The sequence below is a fragment of the Choristoneura fumiferana genome, chromosome Z (genome assembly GCF_025370935.1).
Source record: "Choristoneura fumiferana chromosome Z, NRCan_CFum_1, whole genome shotgun sequence".
NCBI classification, from domain to species: Eukaryota; Metazoa; Arthropoda; class Insecta; order Lepidoptera; family Tortricidae; genus Choristoneura; species Choristoneura fumiferana.
The window spans coordinates 12,603,724-12,621,919 of NC_133472.1; the positions used below are offsets into that span (position 1 = coordinate 12,603,724).

At 38.1% G+C, this 18,196-nt stretch overlaps 1 protein-coding gene across 1 annotated transcript; it reads left to right on the forward strand.

Annotated features, from left to right (window-relative positions):
- Positions 1–1,850: 1,850 nt before the first annotated feature.
- Positions 1,851–14,107, forward strand: NaPi-III (Na[+]-dependent inorganic phosphate cotransporter type III). Its single transcript, XM_074087288.1, has 10 exons — positions 1,851–2,008; positions 4,777–5,334; positions 6,400–6,645; positions 9,395–9,577; positions 10,356–10,514; positions 10,647–11,125; positions 11,626–11,846; positions 12,613–12,798; positions 13,011–13,157; positions 13,230–14,107. Exons 2-10 carry the CDS (start codon positions 5,142–5,144, stop codon positions 13,318–13,320), a joined length of 1,905 nt encoding a protein of 634 aa, XP_073943389.1. The 5' UTR covers positions 1,851–2,008; positions 4,777–5,141; the 3' UTR covers positions 13,321–14,107.
- The last annotated feature ends 4,089 nt before the right edge of the window (positions 14,108–18,196 follow it).

The following is an 18,196-nucleotide window of genomic DNA, read 5'->3' on the forward strand; positions in this document are numbered from 1 at the left end:
TAACTTGGCACCCGAGCATAGCGAGGGTGCCAATATTTCGAGGGTGCTATTCGAGTGTGATTTATGTTTTTCCCGAATTAAACACTGCTTTTCATTTCGACTACAAGGAAAGTAAAAAAATATACATAATACATAATGTAAGTATATGAGAAAAAAAGTACCTATCTAATAAAAATAGAAAAAAAATTACAATTCATAAAAGACAATGTATCTTTTTTTTAAGGATAGGTCGAAGGTCAATGTGGTCATTTAAAAAAAATCAACCGACTTTATTGTTAGCAATAAATTATTTAACAAAATTTGAAATGTTCAAAATAATGATTAGAAAGAGACAAACAGTAGATAAAATAAGATTTTTAGTCAATTTATTTCTAAAATTATCATTATCAAATTGAGCTGCAAGAAGCAGCTCAGAGCTAGGCTGTGTGGACATATACCATTGTCATTTACCTACCAATTGTTTTTTTTTACTTAACAATTTATTAACTCTTTTGTTTTATACGTTAAGAAACGAATGAAAATAATTTAATAATATTTGACTTGCATTATAAAATTTGTAATATGTATGACTAATTAATAAAAAAACTCAATAATTATATCATGTATATGCCGTATGGGCTGAATACGTATGTTTTCCACTGACATCCAATGCCTTTTTATTTTTTTATCTATATCTACCCTTGGGAGAAAAGTATACATTTCCTCTCTGTTGTTAGATATGATTTTCCTCACTTTCCGAGTATGAGAGATGAAAAGTAATTGTTTCAGTTCATTGATTTGACCCTCCGACAACGCCTGATACAATAAATTACGAGTATCTATAGTGTTATTCGTATTTGTATTAAATAAATTTTGATTGCAGGTAAGTATCTTCTGTAAACTGTTAGACAGTCAAACAATAACAGGCTGAGATAAATTTATTTGAGTCCACGCGAACGAAGTCCGCACAGCTAGTTTATCAATAAAATTATGCCTAAAATAATCCTAATTATTTCAGAAATATGAATAGTAAATATTAAGTAGGTAAATGGTTGCAGTTTCGATTTTGTCTTTTCAGGACTAGCCTATTAACAATAACAACTATTCCACTTCGTATAGCGTAGCTATATCACAGAATAAATAATAGTACTTACTACGTTTTTTTTTTTTTTTTATACGACTGGAAGGCAAACGAGCAAGTGGGTCTCCTGATGGTAAGAGGTCACCACCGCCCATAAACATCTGCAACACCAGGGGTATTGCAAACGCGTTGCCAACCTAGAGGCCTAAGATGGGATACCTCACGTGCCAGTAATTTCACCGGCTGTCTTACTCTCCACGCCGAAACACAACAATGCAAGCACTGCTGCTTCACGGCAGGATTAGCGAGCAAGATGGTGGTGGACGATGGACGTATATTCTAATCTGTAATATTAAAGTACTTATCTATTATTATGCAGCAGAACTACTTATTCGATCAAAATTTTACTACCTACGCGCTTTCAATGACAGCTAGCATAGCGGATGTACTCCAGAATGCCGTATTGCCTAACGTTTCAGATACTTGCGATCGCGATCGCAATCAAATGACAGCTTTTGTACCTATTCGCAATCTGTCAATTACTTATTCTATGGCAATACGGTCTCTATATGTTAGTCATTAAAAATATCAAATATCACCTACCTAATAGTGCAAAAAACAAGCTTAGTATTCAAAACCGGCTAAACAAACGAAATAATATCAAGAAGGGAGACAGACAGCTTGAAGGTCACGAGGACTGGACAATTGTTGGCCAATTCCAGAAGGGCTCTTTTCGAGTCGCGAGCTACTTTTAATACATAATAGGGGGGTTGCAGGAGCGGGGCGGCGGCCGCCGCGCATGCCCCATTCAGATGCCGTCCCAGGCACGGCAACCCTTGCTAGTTACGACTCCATCCAGTCAGTACACGTTGGGAAGCTCAAGGCGCCGAGTCGTGCTTGCAGCGAAATAGCGCGCTTGCCACCATAACATCATATACGATTCTTGAAGTAAGTAAACCAAATATTTAAAACGCTATTCGCCGTCTTGATACTGTAAATATGGTGCCATTCCCTAAATAGGAGACTGCGTCAAGCGGGCACGTGTATCTTTTATGGATTTTGGCTATATAAAAACACGACATGAGCACGGCGGCCGTGGCCGTGATGAGAGAAAAGTGACAACAGCTCACCAGTGCCAACAGGGGAACTGTTTAGCATACTTACCCACGGAAAATTCAGTTGTGATGGGTGAAACTATCCGATGTAATTAACTACTGTTTCTACATAAGTTTTACCAGTCGCCGCACTTGTCACCTTCATTCATTATTTACAGGAAGGTTCGACCGAAGTAAATCCTTCTTATATAGATTAGAAGTGATTCCACCAAATGTTACGTATTTTACCGGGAAAGTGACAAGTGGTTTTTACTTTCTCGACATATCAATCGATAACACCGAATGCCATGTGGTCTGTGTGTCATCCAGAACCAATACCTACTGTCTGACTGTCACTTTAAAATGTCCCATTTGATTTTGGCAATAGCATTATGGACCCTATAAGTATAAGGTGATGAGATGCGTCTAGGATAAATTGCGGGAGAAGATATTTATAACTGTAAACCTTTGTCCTTTTAGCCGTGTAATTATGGACGAGTTTCGTATGCATCCTTCCGTGAACTTTGATTAAAGGCGTTTTAAGAAAATCGGCCAAGTGTGAGTAAAATTCGCGCGCTGAGGGCTACGGCATAATGTTTAGGAGATTTACCATGTGATTTTAGCACGCGGTACAGATGGTGTAACTTTTTTACCACTTTCGACACGTGTGTTGTATCCATAATCTCTTGAAGTGATAGAAGGAGTGATAGAAGCCCAATGTAGTATGTAGGTGAGGTAGGCGACTATAGGTCCACTCCTATTGACTCGTGCTGAGGCACCGAACCGACTTCAATCTACTTGGAAGAAAATTATTTTCATGGTTTTTTGGAGTCGGTTTTTTTACTTGTTTTTAGGGTTCCGGAGCCAAAATGGCAAAAACGGAACCCTTATAGTTTCGCCATGTCTGTCTGTCTGTCCGTCCGCGGCTTTGCTCAGGGACTACCAATGCTAGAAACCTGTATTTTTGTACGGATATATAAGTAAACTATGCCGACAAAATGGTACAGTTAAAAATTGAAAAAAAAAAATTTTTTTTAGAGCCGTACACGTAAAGTAGGGTGATTTTTTTTTCTCATCCAATCTTATAGTGTGGTGGATGTCGTTGGATAGGTCTTTTAAAACCATTAGGGGTTTGCTAAGACAATTTTTCGATTCAGTGCTTTGTTTGCGAAATATTCAACTTTTAAAGTGCAAATCTTCATTAAAATCGAGCGTCCCCCCCCCCTCTAAAATCTAAACCGGTGGGTGGAAAAAATTGAAAAAAAACAGAATGGTAGTAAGTATATCAAACTTTCAAGGAAAACTATAACGGCTAAGTTTGCTTGAGAATTATTAGTAGTTTATGAGTAAATAGCAGCCTAAGGTATAAAATATATCTAAACTTGGAAGATTCCGTATAAAATACGAAATCCTTAGAAAAAACATTATTTATTTTTTTCGTAATGGCTACAGAACCCTATATATATTTTAACTCCAAATTTGTTACTTTTACGGGTACCCCGTGAAACCATATCGAAAATACAAACTGAAGGGTGCCATCGGGACCCTATCACAAAGAATCGGCTGTCAGACTGTCTGTCAGTCCGTCCATCTGTCACGGGTCACGGGGCTTTATCTCCTGAGCTGTAATAGCACTGTATTAGACTAGACTATTAGACACTTAAATTTTCACAGATTATGTATACTGTGGCCGAAAGATAAAATAATATTTTTACCTAACTATGCCGTGTTTGAGCTTAATAGAATCGTTGTGAGATGCACTTTGGCTACAAGTCACTAAAATTCATGGATTTTTTTTAACAACATATGGATCCGAATTCAAAAGCTTTGAAAATAATTTTCTACTAGTTTGAAGTCCGTGCACGACCCAGCAGGAGTGATTGAAGCCCAGTATGTAGTAGTGTAGCAGTAAGTATGTAGGACTGTTGTAGGCGAGGTAGACGACATATAGTTCCACTCCTGCTGGCTCGTGCTGAGGCACCGACTTCAAACTAGTACAAAATGATTTTCAAGGTTTTTGAAGTTGGTTCCATTTTTTGATATTTTTTTTTATTAACTCATTCATTTTTATTAACTTGCAATGTACAGTCGCCATTAGATATTTCGGAGCGGCCAAGGTGGTCAAAAATATCGGCACATGCACTCTATTTTTAAGATATCAGAGTTCATGTTTCGATATTTTTGATCACCTTGGCCGTTCCGAAATATCTGATGGCGACTGTAACTATGTTTGTTCGGGTGGAATCTTTCAACTCAAATTTGAAGTGGATATCTTAAACCGATTGAGCTGATCTGATGACGAAGCTATAGTATGGCATAGGCACTCTGTAACAAATCGACACGACCGCATCTAGTTAGGACTCGTTTTATTCGTCTTGACGAGTACTTTGGTAAACAGGGACAAAATTAACAGTCAGCAAAAAAGCATGTATTAGAATTTTTAACAAAACCTTATTACTGAACTGTTTTAAAACATTGTACGGTAGTACGGAACCCTTCATGTACGAGTCCGACTTGCACTTGACCGATTTTTATTTTTTAGCTCGCTCCTAATTACCTGAAGTTTAGGAAGGTACTTACTATACAATATTTTCAATAATATGCTGTTTTTTTTTCTTTCAGAAATGATCAAGCCAAAACTAACAAGACCACGTCATCTTTTACGACTATTTAAACATCAAACGATTTTATAATTTAAATAGTCAATTCAATAAAATTATTTTACCATCTTTTAAATTTACGATAATTTATTAATTTTAAACATGTTTTTGGATCGCTATTAATGTTACTGGACATGCCTGCATACATAATTAAAATTAATTTTTAAACAGTTTTTATTTGATCTGCGATATTTTTGATTAAATGTTTATTTGAAGGTGATTATTTCTCCGAATTAAAATGATTCAGTAGGTGCTATTTTTTAGTAAAATTTAATTTCGGGTTATTTGATTCTTGAGGCTTAAGTGTAAGAGTAATCAGCGGTAACGATGGATCCGTTCACGCCCGAAATGCTTTGGATAGTACTGGCTGGCTTTGTGGTTGCTTTTGTATTGGCATTCGGGATCGGTGCGAACGACGTCGCCAATTCTTTCGGGACCAGCGTCGGCTCCAAGGTGCTGACTCTCACGCAAGCATGCGTCCTTGCAACCATCTTTGAGATCGCGGGAGCTGTACTTATCGGTAAGCGCTAGTTATAAATATGCACGTAACAATAACTAGACAAATGTCTACAATTACGGTATAATAGTGCATAATGGTTTTCTATCGTTTTTTTTGGAAAGTTTGTATTTGTCCTGCTCAGCAGTTTTGACAGAGTTGACACTAAATAATAAAGTTCCATATTATATTAATGCATATGAAAATGACACTCATTATCTATCTATCTATCTTCTTCTTCTATATAAATAAAAATAAATCGCTGAAATGTATGTACGCGCATAACGTCCGAACGACGGCACCGAATTAGATATTTTTTTAACCGACTTCAAAAAAGGAGGAGGTTCTATGTTCCAAAGTTTGGATTATTATTTTTTTGTTGTACCTATTCGTTATTGTCAGAACAAGGTTTAGGTATGCTAAACAAAATAAAAAAGACTGACGGGTGCGAAGCCATGGACAACAGCTAGTCTATCTATCTATCTATATATATATATATATATCTGTCCATCGATTGAAAGTTGCGACCGAAGTAAAACTTACACGTGGAGTCGTGGACTCGTACGGGGCCGTTATCGCGCCGGCCTTCGGTTCATAATTGCGAATGTAAAGCTCAAAAAGGGCTTCTTTATGTTCGTGGCATAAACAGATGCATGTTATATTATGCTATTACTTCATGTGTGATAATTATGACTGCCTTTTTAGGCTAAGATTCTTTAAACCCTTTAAATATGACTCTTTCTGCAAGACGATTAAGTAATCTGTCGGGAGACATATGATTTATAATATTAGAAAATGACCAGACTCAACCACTACACAGGTCAAGAACAATTAGACTAGTTTTGGTGTTTTCTCAAGACCTCCATAGGGGTGAGCACTTTTAAGATAGAGGCGGAAATCGCAACGGAAAGCATCTTTGAGTGCGATGATACCGCAAAAAAAGTACAGTGATTCATGCGCCTCCGACGTGAACGCATTCACCCTTGAAGCAATTATGTAGTAACGCTATATTTATTCCTGACACTTGAGCGCAGAAGTTTACACACCACCCTTTGCGTCACTTTGAAATATTGGAAATCATTTAACCAGGATACAAGGTGTCGGACACGATGCGCAAAGGCATACTGGATGTCAAGTTGTACGACGATGGTGGCGAGCGGCTGTTGGCACTGGGCTGCCTGTCGGCGCTGTTCGCCAGCGCGGTCTGGCTGCTGCTCGCCACGGCGCTACGGCTGCCGGTGTCCGGGACGCACTCCGTCGTCGGCGCCACCATCGGGTTCACACTCATCGCTAAGGGCCCCGAAGGAGTGCGCTGGTCCACGCTCGGAGCCATTGGTAAGACATCGCATGTTAACTATACCTACCTACCACCATTACTGTAGCGCTATAACAACAAATACCTAAGTACTAAAAATAAAATAAATTAAAAAGTTAAACGTTTTTTGGTCGCTAGGCTTTTTACGGAGCGTTGTTAGGAGTTGCTAGGCGGCCAAAGTGACTGCTGTCAGTTAATTTCTAGGGGCAACGCAAGTGACCCAATGTAGTTTGAATGTTTACCTACCTATAAGTTTGCGATTTTAGTGCCATATTATAAAAACTTCGATAATATATGAAGACATGGAGCTGATCTGATGATGAAGCTAGAGGGTGGCCACAGGAACTCTGTAATAAAAGGACGCAACCGCATTGAGTTTGGACTCGTTTGATTCGTCTTGACGAGTATTGTGGTAACCAGGGGCAAAAAACAATCAGTAAAAACCTGCTTTCAAGTAAAAAGACTATATCATATTATGAGTTTGATGAAACTTTTAAATTAAATTAGCTTGAATAGGAAATCTGATATAATATTATAATTCCACTTCTCGTTTATCCGGATAGCAAAGGACGAGCGAAAGCGATTGTCAGTTCAAATTACTTCCATTATTTCTAATCGCGATAACATCCAAAATCTTTATTGTACAAAAGGAAAATAAAAGGTTACAGAAAAAATAAGGGGTTAAGTACAAAGGCGGACTTATCCCTGAAGGGATCTCTGCCAGTCAACCTTTGAATAATAAAGAAGAGCATTAAAAAAAGCTAGGATCGACATTTAGTTGTTTAGGAAGGAAATAACGTGCTTATTTGACTCAAAGAAATCAAGCAAACATTCAGGATCTAAAATCGGACTCAGCTGCTTCTTAGTTTTCGGAACTTGTGCCAAATGCTACCTACTTAAAAATTATCATGAGTTTTTTGGTAAAGGAAGATATCGGATGGAGATAAAGCCACGCCTTTGAAGTTGTTAACAACCCAGCTTAGGTCGTCTTTTTTTGAAGTTTTCTAGGATGGTCTATATTATATTTTTTATCAATAGTAGACTTATAATGTAGCTCACTCCTGTAGATAGATTTATTTTCACTTTCCATTTTTTTATATGTTACCACTTTGTCGGCGTGACTGATGTCTACATTCATGCCAAATTACAGCTTTCTAGTACTAGCGGTCTCTGAGCTTAGCCGCGTACAGACAGACATGACGAAACTAAAAGGGTTCCTAGTTGCTACGGAACCCCTAAGAAGTGGTATTTTTGACAGCTGTCGCGTGACAGCGAGTTTCAACGACACATCTGTAAACACACGTACCAAAGAGACACGTACCTACACTGAGAGCTGTCAATACGACCTCATTTTTTTAATCAAACAGACCAAGGCGCAAAACCTATTAATCTCACGAAACGTGTGGTTTTCTGAAATAAAGTTTCAATTTATTTTTACAAAAAAAGGCCAGTGAAAAAATAGTTATTTGTGCAACAAGAGAGCAAAGTTGTTTTTTGTTGCGAGTGTTGATTTTGAATCCCGACCCGAGTAAGCGAAGGATTCTATAATTGAATCACGAGCGTCAGCGAGTGATTCTAGGTTAGAATCCTGAGAGCAGCAAGGGATTCAAATACACGAGATGCAAAAAAACTTTGGTCTCGTGTGACACATACAATTTTTCACCTCAGCAGCGAGAAGAACATAATTTAGATGTAACATAAGAATAAAACCACATATACCTTACCTACCTGTTTAAAAAACAAACACATTTTTTTAAAATAGATTCCGATTATTAAGAAACAAATAAAATAATCACATTTAAAACCATAAAAAAGTGTCCAGTAGATACAATGCAAATCTCATACTCATAACATGCATTGTAAGAACTTCTTGTACTAATGTCACACTTATTTTTTAATACTGCAAAAAGCCTCATCTTGGGGTCATTAAAAAGGCTGAACAATAAACTATAATTTATTATAAATGTTATTAAACCTTTAAATATTAATTTTATTAAGATTTACAAATTAAATTATATATTACATAAACATAAATAGATTTGTTAAAAATTCATTCAATTTAACAAATATTTATTCCAACTGTAGAGGCAGTATACGGAATTCTTTTATAAAAAAAAACAAGAGAAGCGGCTTTCGTGCAACGAGGTTGCATACTTTATGAAAAGCTCGGGAAAATTTACATTTTTGAAATATTTCGTTGTCATGTAATTTATTAGGTATCGATATATTTTTAATACCAAAAAATTAATTTAAGATCGTAATCAACACATTTGATCTTATCCCTCGCTTCGCTTTTTTGTTGAAGTGAAATGACAGATCAAAGTAAAGTTCAAATCCTCTTTGCTGTACTCAGCATTTTAAAAAATTAATTAAAAAGTTACTTTGTCTCACGGAGTGAGAAAAATGCAATTTTGCTCACTGATTTCTCATAGCAAAACCTGCCTGTTTGAGGTGCTGAGGTGAAAAATATATTATCTACTCGTATCTACAGGAGTGAGCTACATTAATAAGTCTACCATCGATAAAAATATAATATGGACCATCCCAGAAAACTTAAGGTACCCAATTGTTTGGTATACACTTATTTAGATCAGACGACTCTTCAAGTACAGTCAACACTGTCAGCAAGAGAGATTGTACAAAAATTGAACTTTTATCTATTTTTCAGACCTGAGTTTCAGAACTGCCGATGACCCATTTAGGCATCTCGAAGCCTACATACAGAGTACTTTATAGGATTAGAGATGCTGATGTATTTTTACTGTTTAGTGGGATCCTGGTTCATCTCCCCGGTGATGAGCGGCGCGCTGTCGGCAATGCTGTTCTGGCTGGTGCGGCGCTTCATCCTGCGGGCCGGGGCACCGCTGACAGCAGGCCTTCGCGCGCTACCGCACTTCTACGGGGCCACGATCGCGGTTAACGTCCTCAGTGTGGTTCATGATGGACCCAAACGTGAGGCAACACTCACTGCTATAATTAGTACTTTACTCATAAATCTTCATTAGGGCCCTGCGTGCGCTGGGACATTTGTTTTTGTATACACTAAGGGCCTATTCAATATAGGGAATTTTAACTGCACAGGGCCTTGATATTTAATTAATGGCATGTGCATGATATTTTACAGAAACACAACGCAGTCCCGTCGTATAATACCGCAATTTAACGTTGCATTTTTGTTGGTTTTTCTCGATAATTCCATAAAAATTTAATGAAAATGAAAAATGTGGTCTGATAGAACTGATCTTAATAATTATGCGTGATAGAGTTTTATTTTCTTTATAAACTGTTAATAAACTTTTGTTCGTTTTTAAAGAATGTATGTCTATTACGAATAATTATTGGAGTAGACACATTAACTTATATATTAAGAACAGTTCTATCAGAACAAATTTTTAATTTTCATTAAATTATTATGGAACAATCGAGAAAAACTAACAAAAATGCAACGTTGCCAGCTCAGCAGGTATAAACGCGCACCGAGAGATAAAAGTTCAGAACTTTTATTTTCTACATATTCCTAATTTGGCTATCACTTTCAGACTAAAACACAACTGCTAAGACATAAATATGATCTCTAGGACTACACTAGATCAGTGTACCTAAGTACGATTGTACACGGAAGATTATTTATTATTTGCTAATGAATTTAAACTCTAACCTGGGTAACTAATCTGTTAACTTAACACGCAACTCAGTGGCAATTTACTTGACTTTTTTTTTGTGCACCCAGTTCTGAAGATGGACAAGATCCCGCTATGGATGGCGCTTTCTGGCTCGGTGGCTGTCGGCATGGTAGCTGCGGGGATCGTGAGAGTCTTCCTGGTGCCCTACTACAAACGTCAAATCATTAAGCCAACGCCAGTCAATTTTACACTAGGTTTATCCGATGGTTAGTTTAACTTTATCATTACTGAAAGCTGCGCCATCTTTGTTGTCCTCTAGTGAATTAGGTTTTATACCTACGTGATGTCTATGAACCTTTTTAGATTTTTATATTACTTGGAGTTGAATATGTTCGCAGAAACTACGCCAATCAATAGTCCGAGCCATGGAAATAACGCAGCACATCCAGCGTCCATACATTCTGAAGAGGCGAAAGCGCTCAAAGCCATCACTGAGAGTGACGAGATGCTCACCCTTAGTGACGTAGATCGTGTGTCCCAAGAAGTCAGGGAAAAGAATGCCAAAAACCGAGCCCTTTTGGCGACCATGGACGATTGCAGCATTCCGTCATGCAGCATGAGCCCGCCTAACCGATCCAACCTGCTCGAAGACGCCGATCTTCAGATCAACACCCTCAAATACATCGATGAGACATTGAGCTGCTGTAAGAGCCTAGATTCCACACAGATGGCTGGAATGGGGGAAAGCTATGGTTCGCGCAACGGTTTCCTAGGCGACTCGTATGAAACTATCGCCCGTGGTGATCTCGACCGCATGTCAGCTCTGCCACCTTCGAATGCAGGAGATGGTGACACTCCACCGCCACGAACTGACAAAGTAAGTTTACGATTACTTTGCTAGAAACGTTTATACCAGTAACGGGTAAACCAGGGGGTCAAAAGTATTCTCTTTTTGTTCTCGTATATAAAGGAAAGCCTTAACTGATGTCCAAGCTGTCTCATCAACGCCCATCCCAAAAGCTTGGGTCTAAAAAGCTTAAATTTTGCATAGATGTTCCCTTCAGACATGATATAATCCAGAAATACTTACAGACAGATTTTACTAAATTCCCATGGGATAGGGAGTTCTGCTACTATAGGGCTAAGCAATGGAGGCATAATGTGTTATTTGCCGTATATCGATATAGATATCAGTGGACTTGGAAGGAGCATTGAAAAGGGGACTATGAATGCCTTCCACTTTAGGCACCACCGTTCTTGCTACTTAAGTGTCGTACGTAGGTCTGTCTATACTATATTACATGTAACTGGCTGAAGCTACTAAATGAGTACAGGCTGCATGTGACTACGGAGTCCTCACAAGGTTGTTACCATCAGAGCCCGGAGGCAGGAAGCGCATGGAGTGTGGAAGGCGCGGGCGCAGCGCCGTTGGCGCCCATCACGCCCAACTCGAGCGCGGCTCCGCTACTGCGCCCGCCGCCGCCACCGCCGCCGCCGCCGCCCCCACCGCAGCACCAGGAAGCTTTACAATTGTTCTCTTTCCTGCAAGTCCTCACGGCTACCTTCGGTGCATTCGCCCACGGCGGGAATGATGTCAGGTACTGCTCCGCTAAAGATGCAATTCTGGTCACCAGACTAGTGCAGAGGCCGCCAATGATTCATTTTTGTAATATTTCTATAAGTATGTAAAATAAATCATTTGATTCGTATTCTTTAGTTACTATAAAAAAGTGGTTTGGAAAAATGGCCATTTCATTTGCAAAGACTCATTTGATTCATTAAATAAACAAAATAAATAATTTTGAGTCTATATTTCTCTGTCCAAGTTTTAGTAGTTAACTAGGTATTCAAAAAACTTAACTGAAATAAACGGGAGCGCTAAAGTTCGCATGTAGTTCGCTAGTCATACCGTAATTTTTGCCCGAGTTATCGTTTGTTATAATTTTATCTCGTTGAAACCTTAAATTTTTCTGAAATTTTTAAATGGTCATCCTATAGAAAAGTATAGGTTAGGTTATTTGTTTAATAACAATTCTGAACAATTATTGTATTCAGAAGTTATTCTGTGATTCAGAGAAAAAAGAGTTATGACAAAACGATCATTCTGACAAACATTAATTAGATACATTCGGACTTTCAATAATTATGCGAGCCGTATGGACCCAAAATAAACTTTTCAATATTCAACATCACCATTTTGTCGGCGTAGTTATTATCTACGTTCGTGCCAAATTACTCGTTGTCTCTAAGTTAAGCCACGGACCGAAGGACATAGTGAAACCATAAGGGTTCCTTGTAGTTAGAAATGAGTTCTGAACTAGAAGACTAAAATTACTTCTTTTTACGTTAGTTATTTGTGTCCAGCAACGCTATTGGGCCGCTGGTGGCGCTGTGGCTGCTGTATTCTGTGGGCAGCACGCACGACCGCGCGGAGACGCCGCTGCCCATCCTGGTGTACGGCGGCGTCGGCATCGCGCTGGGGCTGTGGCTCTGGGGCCGCCGCGTCATCCGCACCGTGGGCGAAGACCTTGCCAGAATTACTCCTGACACGTAATGCTACTTGCTATGCTACTAATATTAGGAGCCAGCCAAAATGACATCACAAGCTAAGCTGAGATTTACTTACAACTTAGTAATATCTGGTAATTTTAGGAAAATACGTGCCACTTAGATGCCAATCTAAATCAGGCACTGGAAATGGCATCTATGTCACATTTATTTCTTATAAATTGTAAGTAACCGATTGTTACGTTGTGGTCCAGTGGATTCACCATCGAGCTGGGCGCGGCGCTGACGGTGTTGGTGGCCAGCAAGGCCGGTCTGCCCATCTCAACCACGCACTGCAAGGTCGGCTCCGTCGTCTGCGTTGGCTATTTCTCTGACAAGGCCGTCGATTGGAGCTTGTTCCGGTAAGTCAACTCAGAAGGCTTGCAGGATTACAAGATACAAGTGACGACTTTAACCGGGATCCGTTTGTGCAGGAACATCATCTTCGCGTGGGTGGTGACCGTCCCAGCCGTGGCAGCCATAGCAGCCCTCTCCATGATCGCGCTAATAGAATTTGCCATGTAAATCATTCAATTAATGTACCTAAATCTAATTTCCTCTGGGATTTATATTCAAATTATGTGATTAGATATTGAATGGAATATTTTAGATATATTTTATTCAAGTCTTGCTAGTCAATGTGGGTTTCCATAAGCAGACTACTAGATGATAAAGAAATATTGTAAAACTTCATGTAAGTAATTAATTACTTAAGTGCGTAGCCCGTAAAACCCGATTTATTTGGCGTGAAATATTGCTGAATTGTAAAATGAAGAAGGCTCACGTTAGGTCGTGAGATGAGTGGTGCTAAACCATTGTGGTGCTGTTTCCGGCTGCTCCAGGCCGCAGCTTGGCGCCGCGCACGCGGCTCGCACTTAGATAAGATCACCATCGCCGCATCTTAGCTCTAACAGGAATGAAGGGATCAAGCTATAGGGAACATCTGCAAATCTAGCTGGAGCAGTTCATCAGTTATATCTACATTAAATTAAATATTTTTATTAAACGACAGGAATTTAGAAGGCATTAGGTAACAATAGCACAGTAACAAATGAGTCAATCAACAGTGATAGCGGTCATTTAGATCAGTGTATTACATGTACTTGTAAGGCATTATTAAGTATTATTCATTTGTAAAAACATCATTATTAATATTTTGTGTTACTTGCTGGTAAAGATGTAATCGATCAATTGTTTACTCCTGTCTGTAATGATTGTTTTGTGTTTAGGAGATATTATTGTGTATTATTTAATAATACGTTGCACTGTACTAGTTGGGGGAATATTACATAATAAATGGTTAAAATCAGTATTCGTGGACCTTTATTTTATTCTTTACATAATATCTAGGTACGTTATGTTATACAATTAATTGCTTATTTACCCAAAGGGAAGTAAATTATTTACTACTAGCAGAGCTTGTGTAAGCTAAAAATAATTACGCGTCCCTCACTGAACTAAATCAGTTCAAATATTGTACATTTTTTTTGTTTCAGTAACATCTGCAATCGGTACATCAAACCATAAGCAAATCTGTTTCGTGTAGTATGGCGTTTGGAATGAGAAGTCCATTGACTGCTATCTTCCTCATTAACTAAGTTTCACAGTTGACGGGGTTCTGGTTCAATCCGTAGCTGCGTCCAATATTTTGCTTCTCTTAAGACGGCATCCTTTAGTGTCACCCAAGGCCAATGCTTGTGCAAGCTCATTTATGTGTGTTGTTAGTCTTATTTTATATGATTTGCTACGAGAAGATAATTCTTCATTTATTGTTGTTCAAAGTTCAAATATGTACATTAAATGATATTGACCCGGATTAGCTCGAAACATGTCGGGCTAAACTCGGTTTAAGACGTGAGTTATCCGGGTCAATATCATTTTATATGGGTGAGTCTCACGGTAGTTTCATGTTAAGTTCAATGTGACTAGTTAGTTAGACAGCAAATTTTAAAATAACCGCCAGTCTAACGGGGATTTAGTTTCTATACAATACAGGATGATACATTTATTTAGATCGGTCAGTCCCCATACGAATTTTTCTTAATAATGTTCGTAATAAAATGGACACATCCATACTATATTTTGGGGACATATGAGTTGACACATCTGGAGACCCTGTTTTTCCAGCTCGGAATCAAGGACTGAGTCTACCTCCCAAATTTTGCTGAAATCGGAGTGTACCTACAACGGTAGACCGAAATGCCCAGATTACGTGGTAATGTATAGGGTACCTACTTGGTTGAGTAGGCGACGGACGCGGCGTCTGCTAAATCGGAGCGTCGTTATAAATCTGTCATTTCATTATAATTAACGCTAATTCGATGCTTATTTAGGAAATAAGAATTAGAAAGAGAACAATTCATAACTACATACATAAAGTAATTACCTACTAGATTTTCTGTGTAAATGTACTAGTAGAGGAGCCCAAGAGGGGATTTTGCATTTTACTCAAGCAGGAAACCATATAGGGAGAATCCTTGCACCCTGTAATGTACCTCCACCAAATTAACCCTTAATATAGGGGCGTGCGTTGAGGGCAGCCGATCAGATTAGTAAAAGAAACAACTCTTAGATAAACTCGAGCGCGTCAGATTAAGACAAGGTAAGTTACTTACATAGAGAAAAGTGTACATTTCAATAATCTGACGATTTGAGCGTGACAAAAAATGGGAGATTCACCAAGTGTTAAAAAAAAGTCTCGAAATAATTAAGCGCGATTTTTTTTTAATTTGAAGGAAATCCTTTAATTATTACGAAAAAAATATAATCTGATGATTTTTTCAAGGCAATGTAGTTAAAACCATCAATAAAGCCTGAAGCGTACAGCTGTTGAGAACTGTGTACTTATTTCCCACTCCGCGCCTCTCATTCCTTCTCATTATTATTCTATATCTTACTCTCTCACACCGTCCGGTACCGTCTGCCACCATGACCATGATGCCATCTCAGCTGATCACAATAGGGCAAATATTCGAGCGTTTTGACCGCGCGCTCAAACGTCATTAGCCTCCCACGTTTATATAACACAACGAAAAGACAACTCACAAGAATTTTAATTACGCCAAATTCAGCATCGGTATTGTCTTCAATTTTCATAACAAAACAACCTGGGCATTACCTCTTTTAATAACACCTGCGTGGAGGATGGACGAAAGACGATAACTATGCATAAGTACCAGAAGTAGTACCCGATAAGAAAAAAGAAGGACTGCCTACAAAAAGTGATGAGATCCCATCAAAAACATTACATGTAAAAAGCTGCAAGTCTCGCAACATAATTACGTAGTAATATGGTAATACCAAGCAATAATGTCGAAGAATGCACTAACTAAATCCACCGTCAGATGCAATTTTTTTGTGCTCCAGCGTGTTGGCAACACTCCTTTACTTGAGAAGGCCCATCCCCTGCTTACAAAGCCAAGAGCTATGAGCCAGTGATGCCACCTTACGGGAGTTTCCGTCAGTTCTAGCGTATAGGGGCTTAGAGCAAGTAAACACATGGACAGGCCCTATTCTACTATAGATACATTTTGTAATGCAAATATGTGTAAAATCGATACTTATAGAAATAAAAAAAAACACGTATTATCTCTTTCTTTCTAAGGTGTGCCGGCATATAAAAACAAAGACAGCATGACATTTATTTATTCTACTATACTCGCCAATGGTTTATCATTACGAGCAATTGACGTTTCATCGTGCCATCCGCCATCTTATGCGCCAGAGGCTTTGTGGTACGTGAGCTATCAAGTAAACTAATACTACGGAGTTTTTAGTGATTTTCAGTGTTATAAAAATACTTTTAAATTTGGTTTCGTGTTGTGGACTTTAAGTGATGCAAAGGCAATATGCCTTTGTGTTCCATAGAACAGTGTTCTTCTCGGAAAATGAGAAATCAACCGTATTTGACTATTCATATGTTAGTTGCCGTTACTCCATCAAATAGTGCCATTTCATGGTAATATTTACTTAATTTTATCATTTCCATTAAAGATATGCAGATTTTTCACCATTTAACATTATATTTTTGGTTCCATTGAATTTGGTAAAATTGACAATCTTCTTTAGTGTTGTGCTGAATATCGACATAAGTAGAACTGAAATAACTATGCATTTCGTCCATGGTTTTTGACTAATGGCTATTCTAATTTTACAGATTCCCTAAAAATTATGTATTACGGCGGAAGTAGTTCGACCCCATAGGCGCAGATAATAAATCCACGGCATAAGAAACTGGACTGGACATCTGTTTGTTGTATTATGAAGAGTCGCAATTCAACAGAACTTTAGACATTATAAGATTCGCTTTATTATATTTGATATTTGTAACATGAGATAGTTGATGATTTATGTAAATTTATAAAATCATGTATTATTTTCGTTTTTCTGCAAATAAAGGGCATTTAAAACGTTGTTGCTGCTTAATTTAGTCAGCACAAGTCACGCGTTACTTAATTCGTGCAAGTCTCTGAAACAAGCCTAGTTTTCTTTTGCACGTTCGGTTACATGTTTTTCTACTTGTATCGTATTAGTTATCAGTAGCCTTAATGTGGTTTAAATTATCGTACAGGATTTTTTTAACACCATATATGTATACATTTGTAGCAGCAGGGCTACTCTACTACGAAACTCGAAGTTCGTATCGTACCGTCCCTTTCACTCTCGTATTAAATAGTATAAGTGTCAGAGGGACCGCACGACACGAAGTTCAAGTTTCGTAGTAGCCCTGCAGGTGCTTTTCACTCGCAATAAAAAAAAACTTGTGATTATTGTGGCCATACTAATAAATGTTTTATTTGCTGTTACTTTTTCTAACCTCCTGTTAATAAACATTGCAAAGTAATTAATAAACCTCTAAATTTTTGTTTTGATTATTTTTCCAATAAATAGATGCACATATTAATTTTTTTCCTTATCATCAGTATTTAAGTAACTACTGATTTCGAGATACCTCTACCCCTTACCTATATGCAGTCAAAGTAATTATGGACAAAGTGAATTTAAAACTGATAGTTCCAAAAAGAAACACAAAATATTGATACCATTGCCATAGTAAAAGAGAAGTTCTCTTTTACTATGCCATTGCTGCTCAGTGTTTTAGCCGCTAATAATTTGAATATCGATATCAAATACTTTGGTTTCGAAATCGATATCACAACCCTTGAGCGCCATTTTATGCGCAATGTTTAGATATGCACGCGTATTTTGTAGGTTTTTCCAGTCCGTAGGTGTATAGGTCAATGGCAAAAACAGTTTTGTTTCTTATTTTGACCATTTTAAAATATTAATTTGTATAATACATAGGTTCATTTTGGGCTTTTAAAAATGGCCAGACCTGGGTTAGATACCTAGTTACTCATACAATAATTTATCCGATGAAGACAGTAATCGAAGGTAAGAA

What these genes read in the sequence shown, in the direction of transcription:
- NaPi-III (XM_074087288.1), top strand. Translation starts at nt 5,142, where the DNA reads ATGGATCCGTTCACGCCCGAAATGCTTTGGATAGTACTGGCTGGCTTT. An exon ending in GGTTCATGATGGACCCAAAC is followed by an intron (nt 9,578 to 10,355) that starts GTGAGGCAACAC and finishes TTGTGCACCCAG; the next exon opens with TTCTGAAGATGGACAAGATC. An exon ending in GTCGATTGGAGCTTGTTCCG is followed by an intron (nt 13,158 to 13,229) that starts GTAAGTCAACTC and finishes CCGTTTGTGCAG; the next exon opens with GAACATCATCTTCGCGTGGG.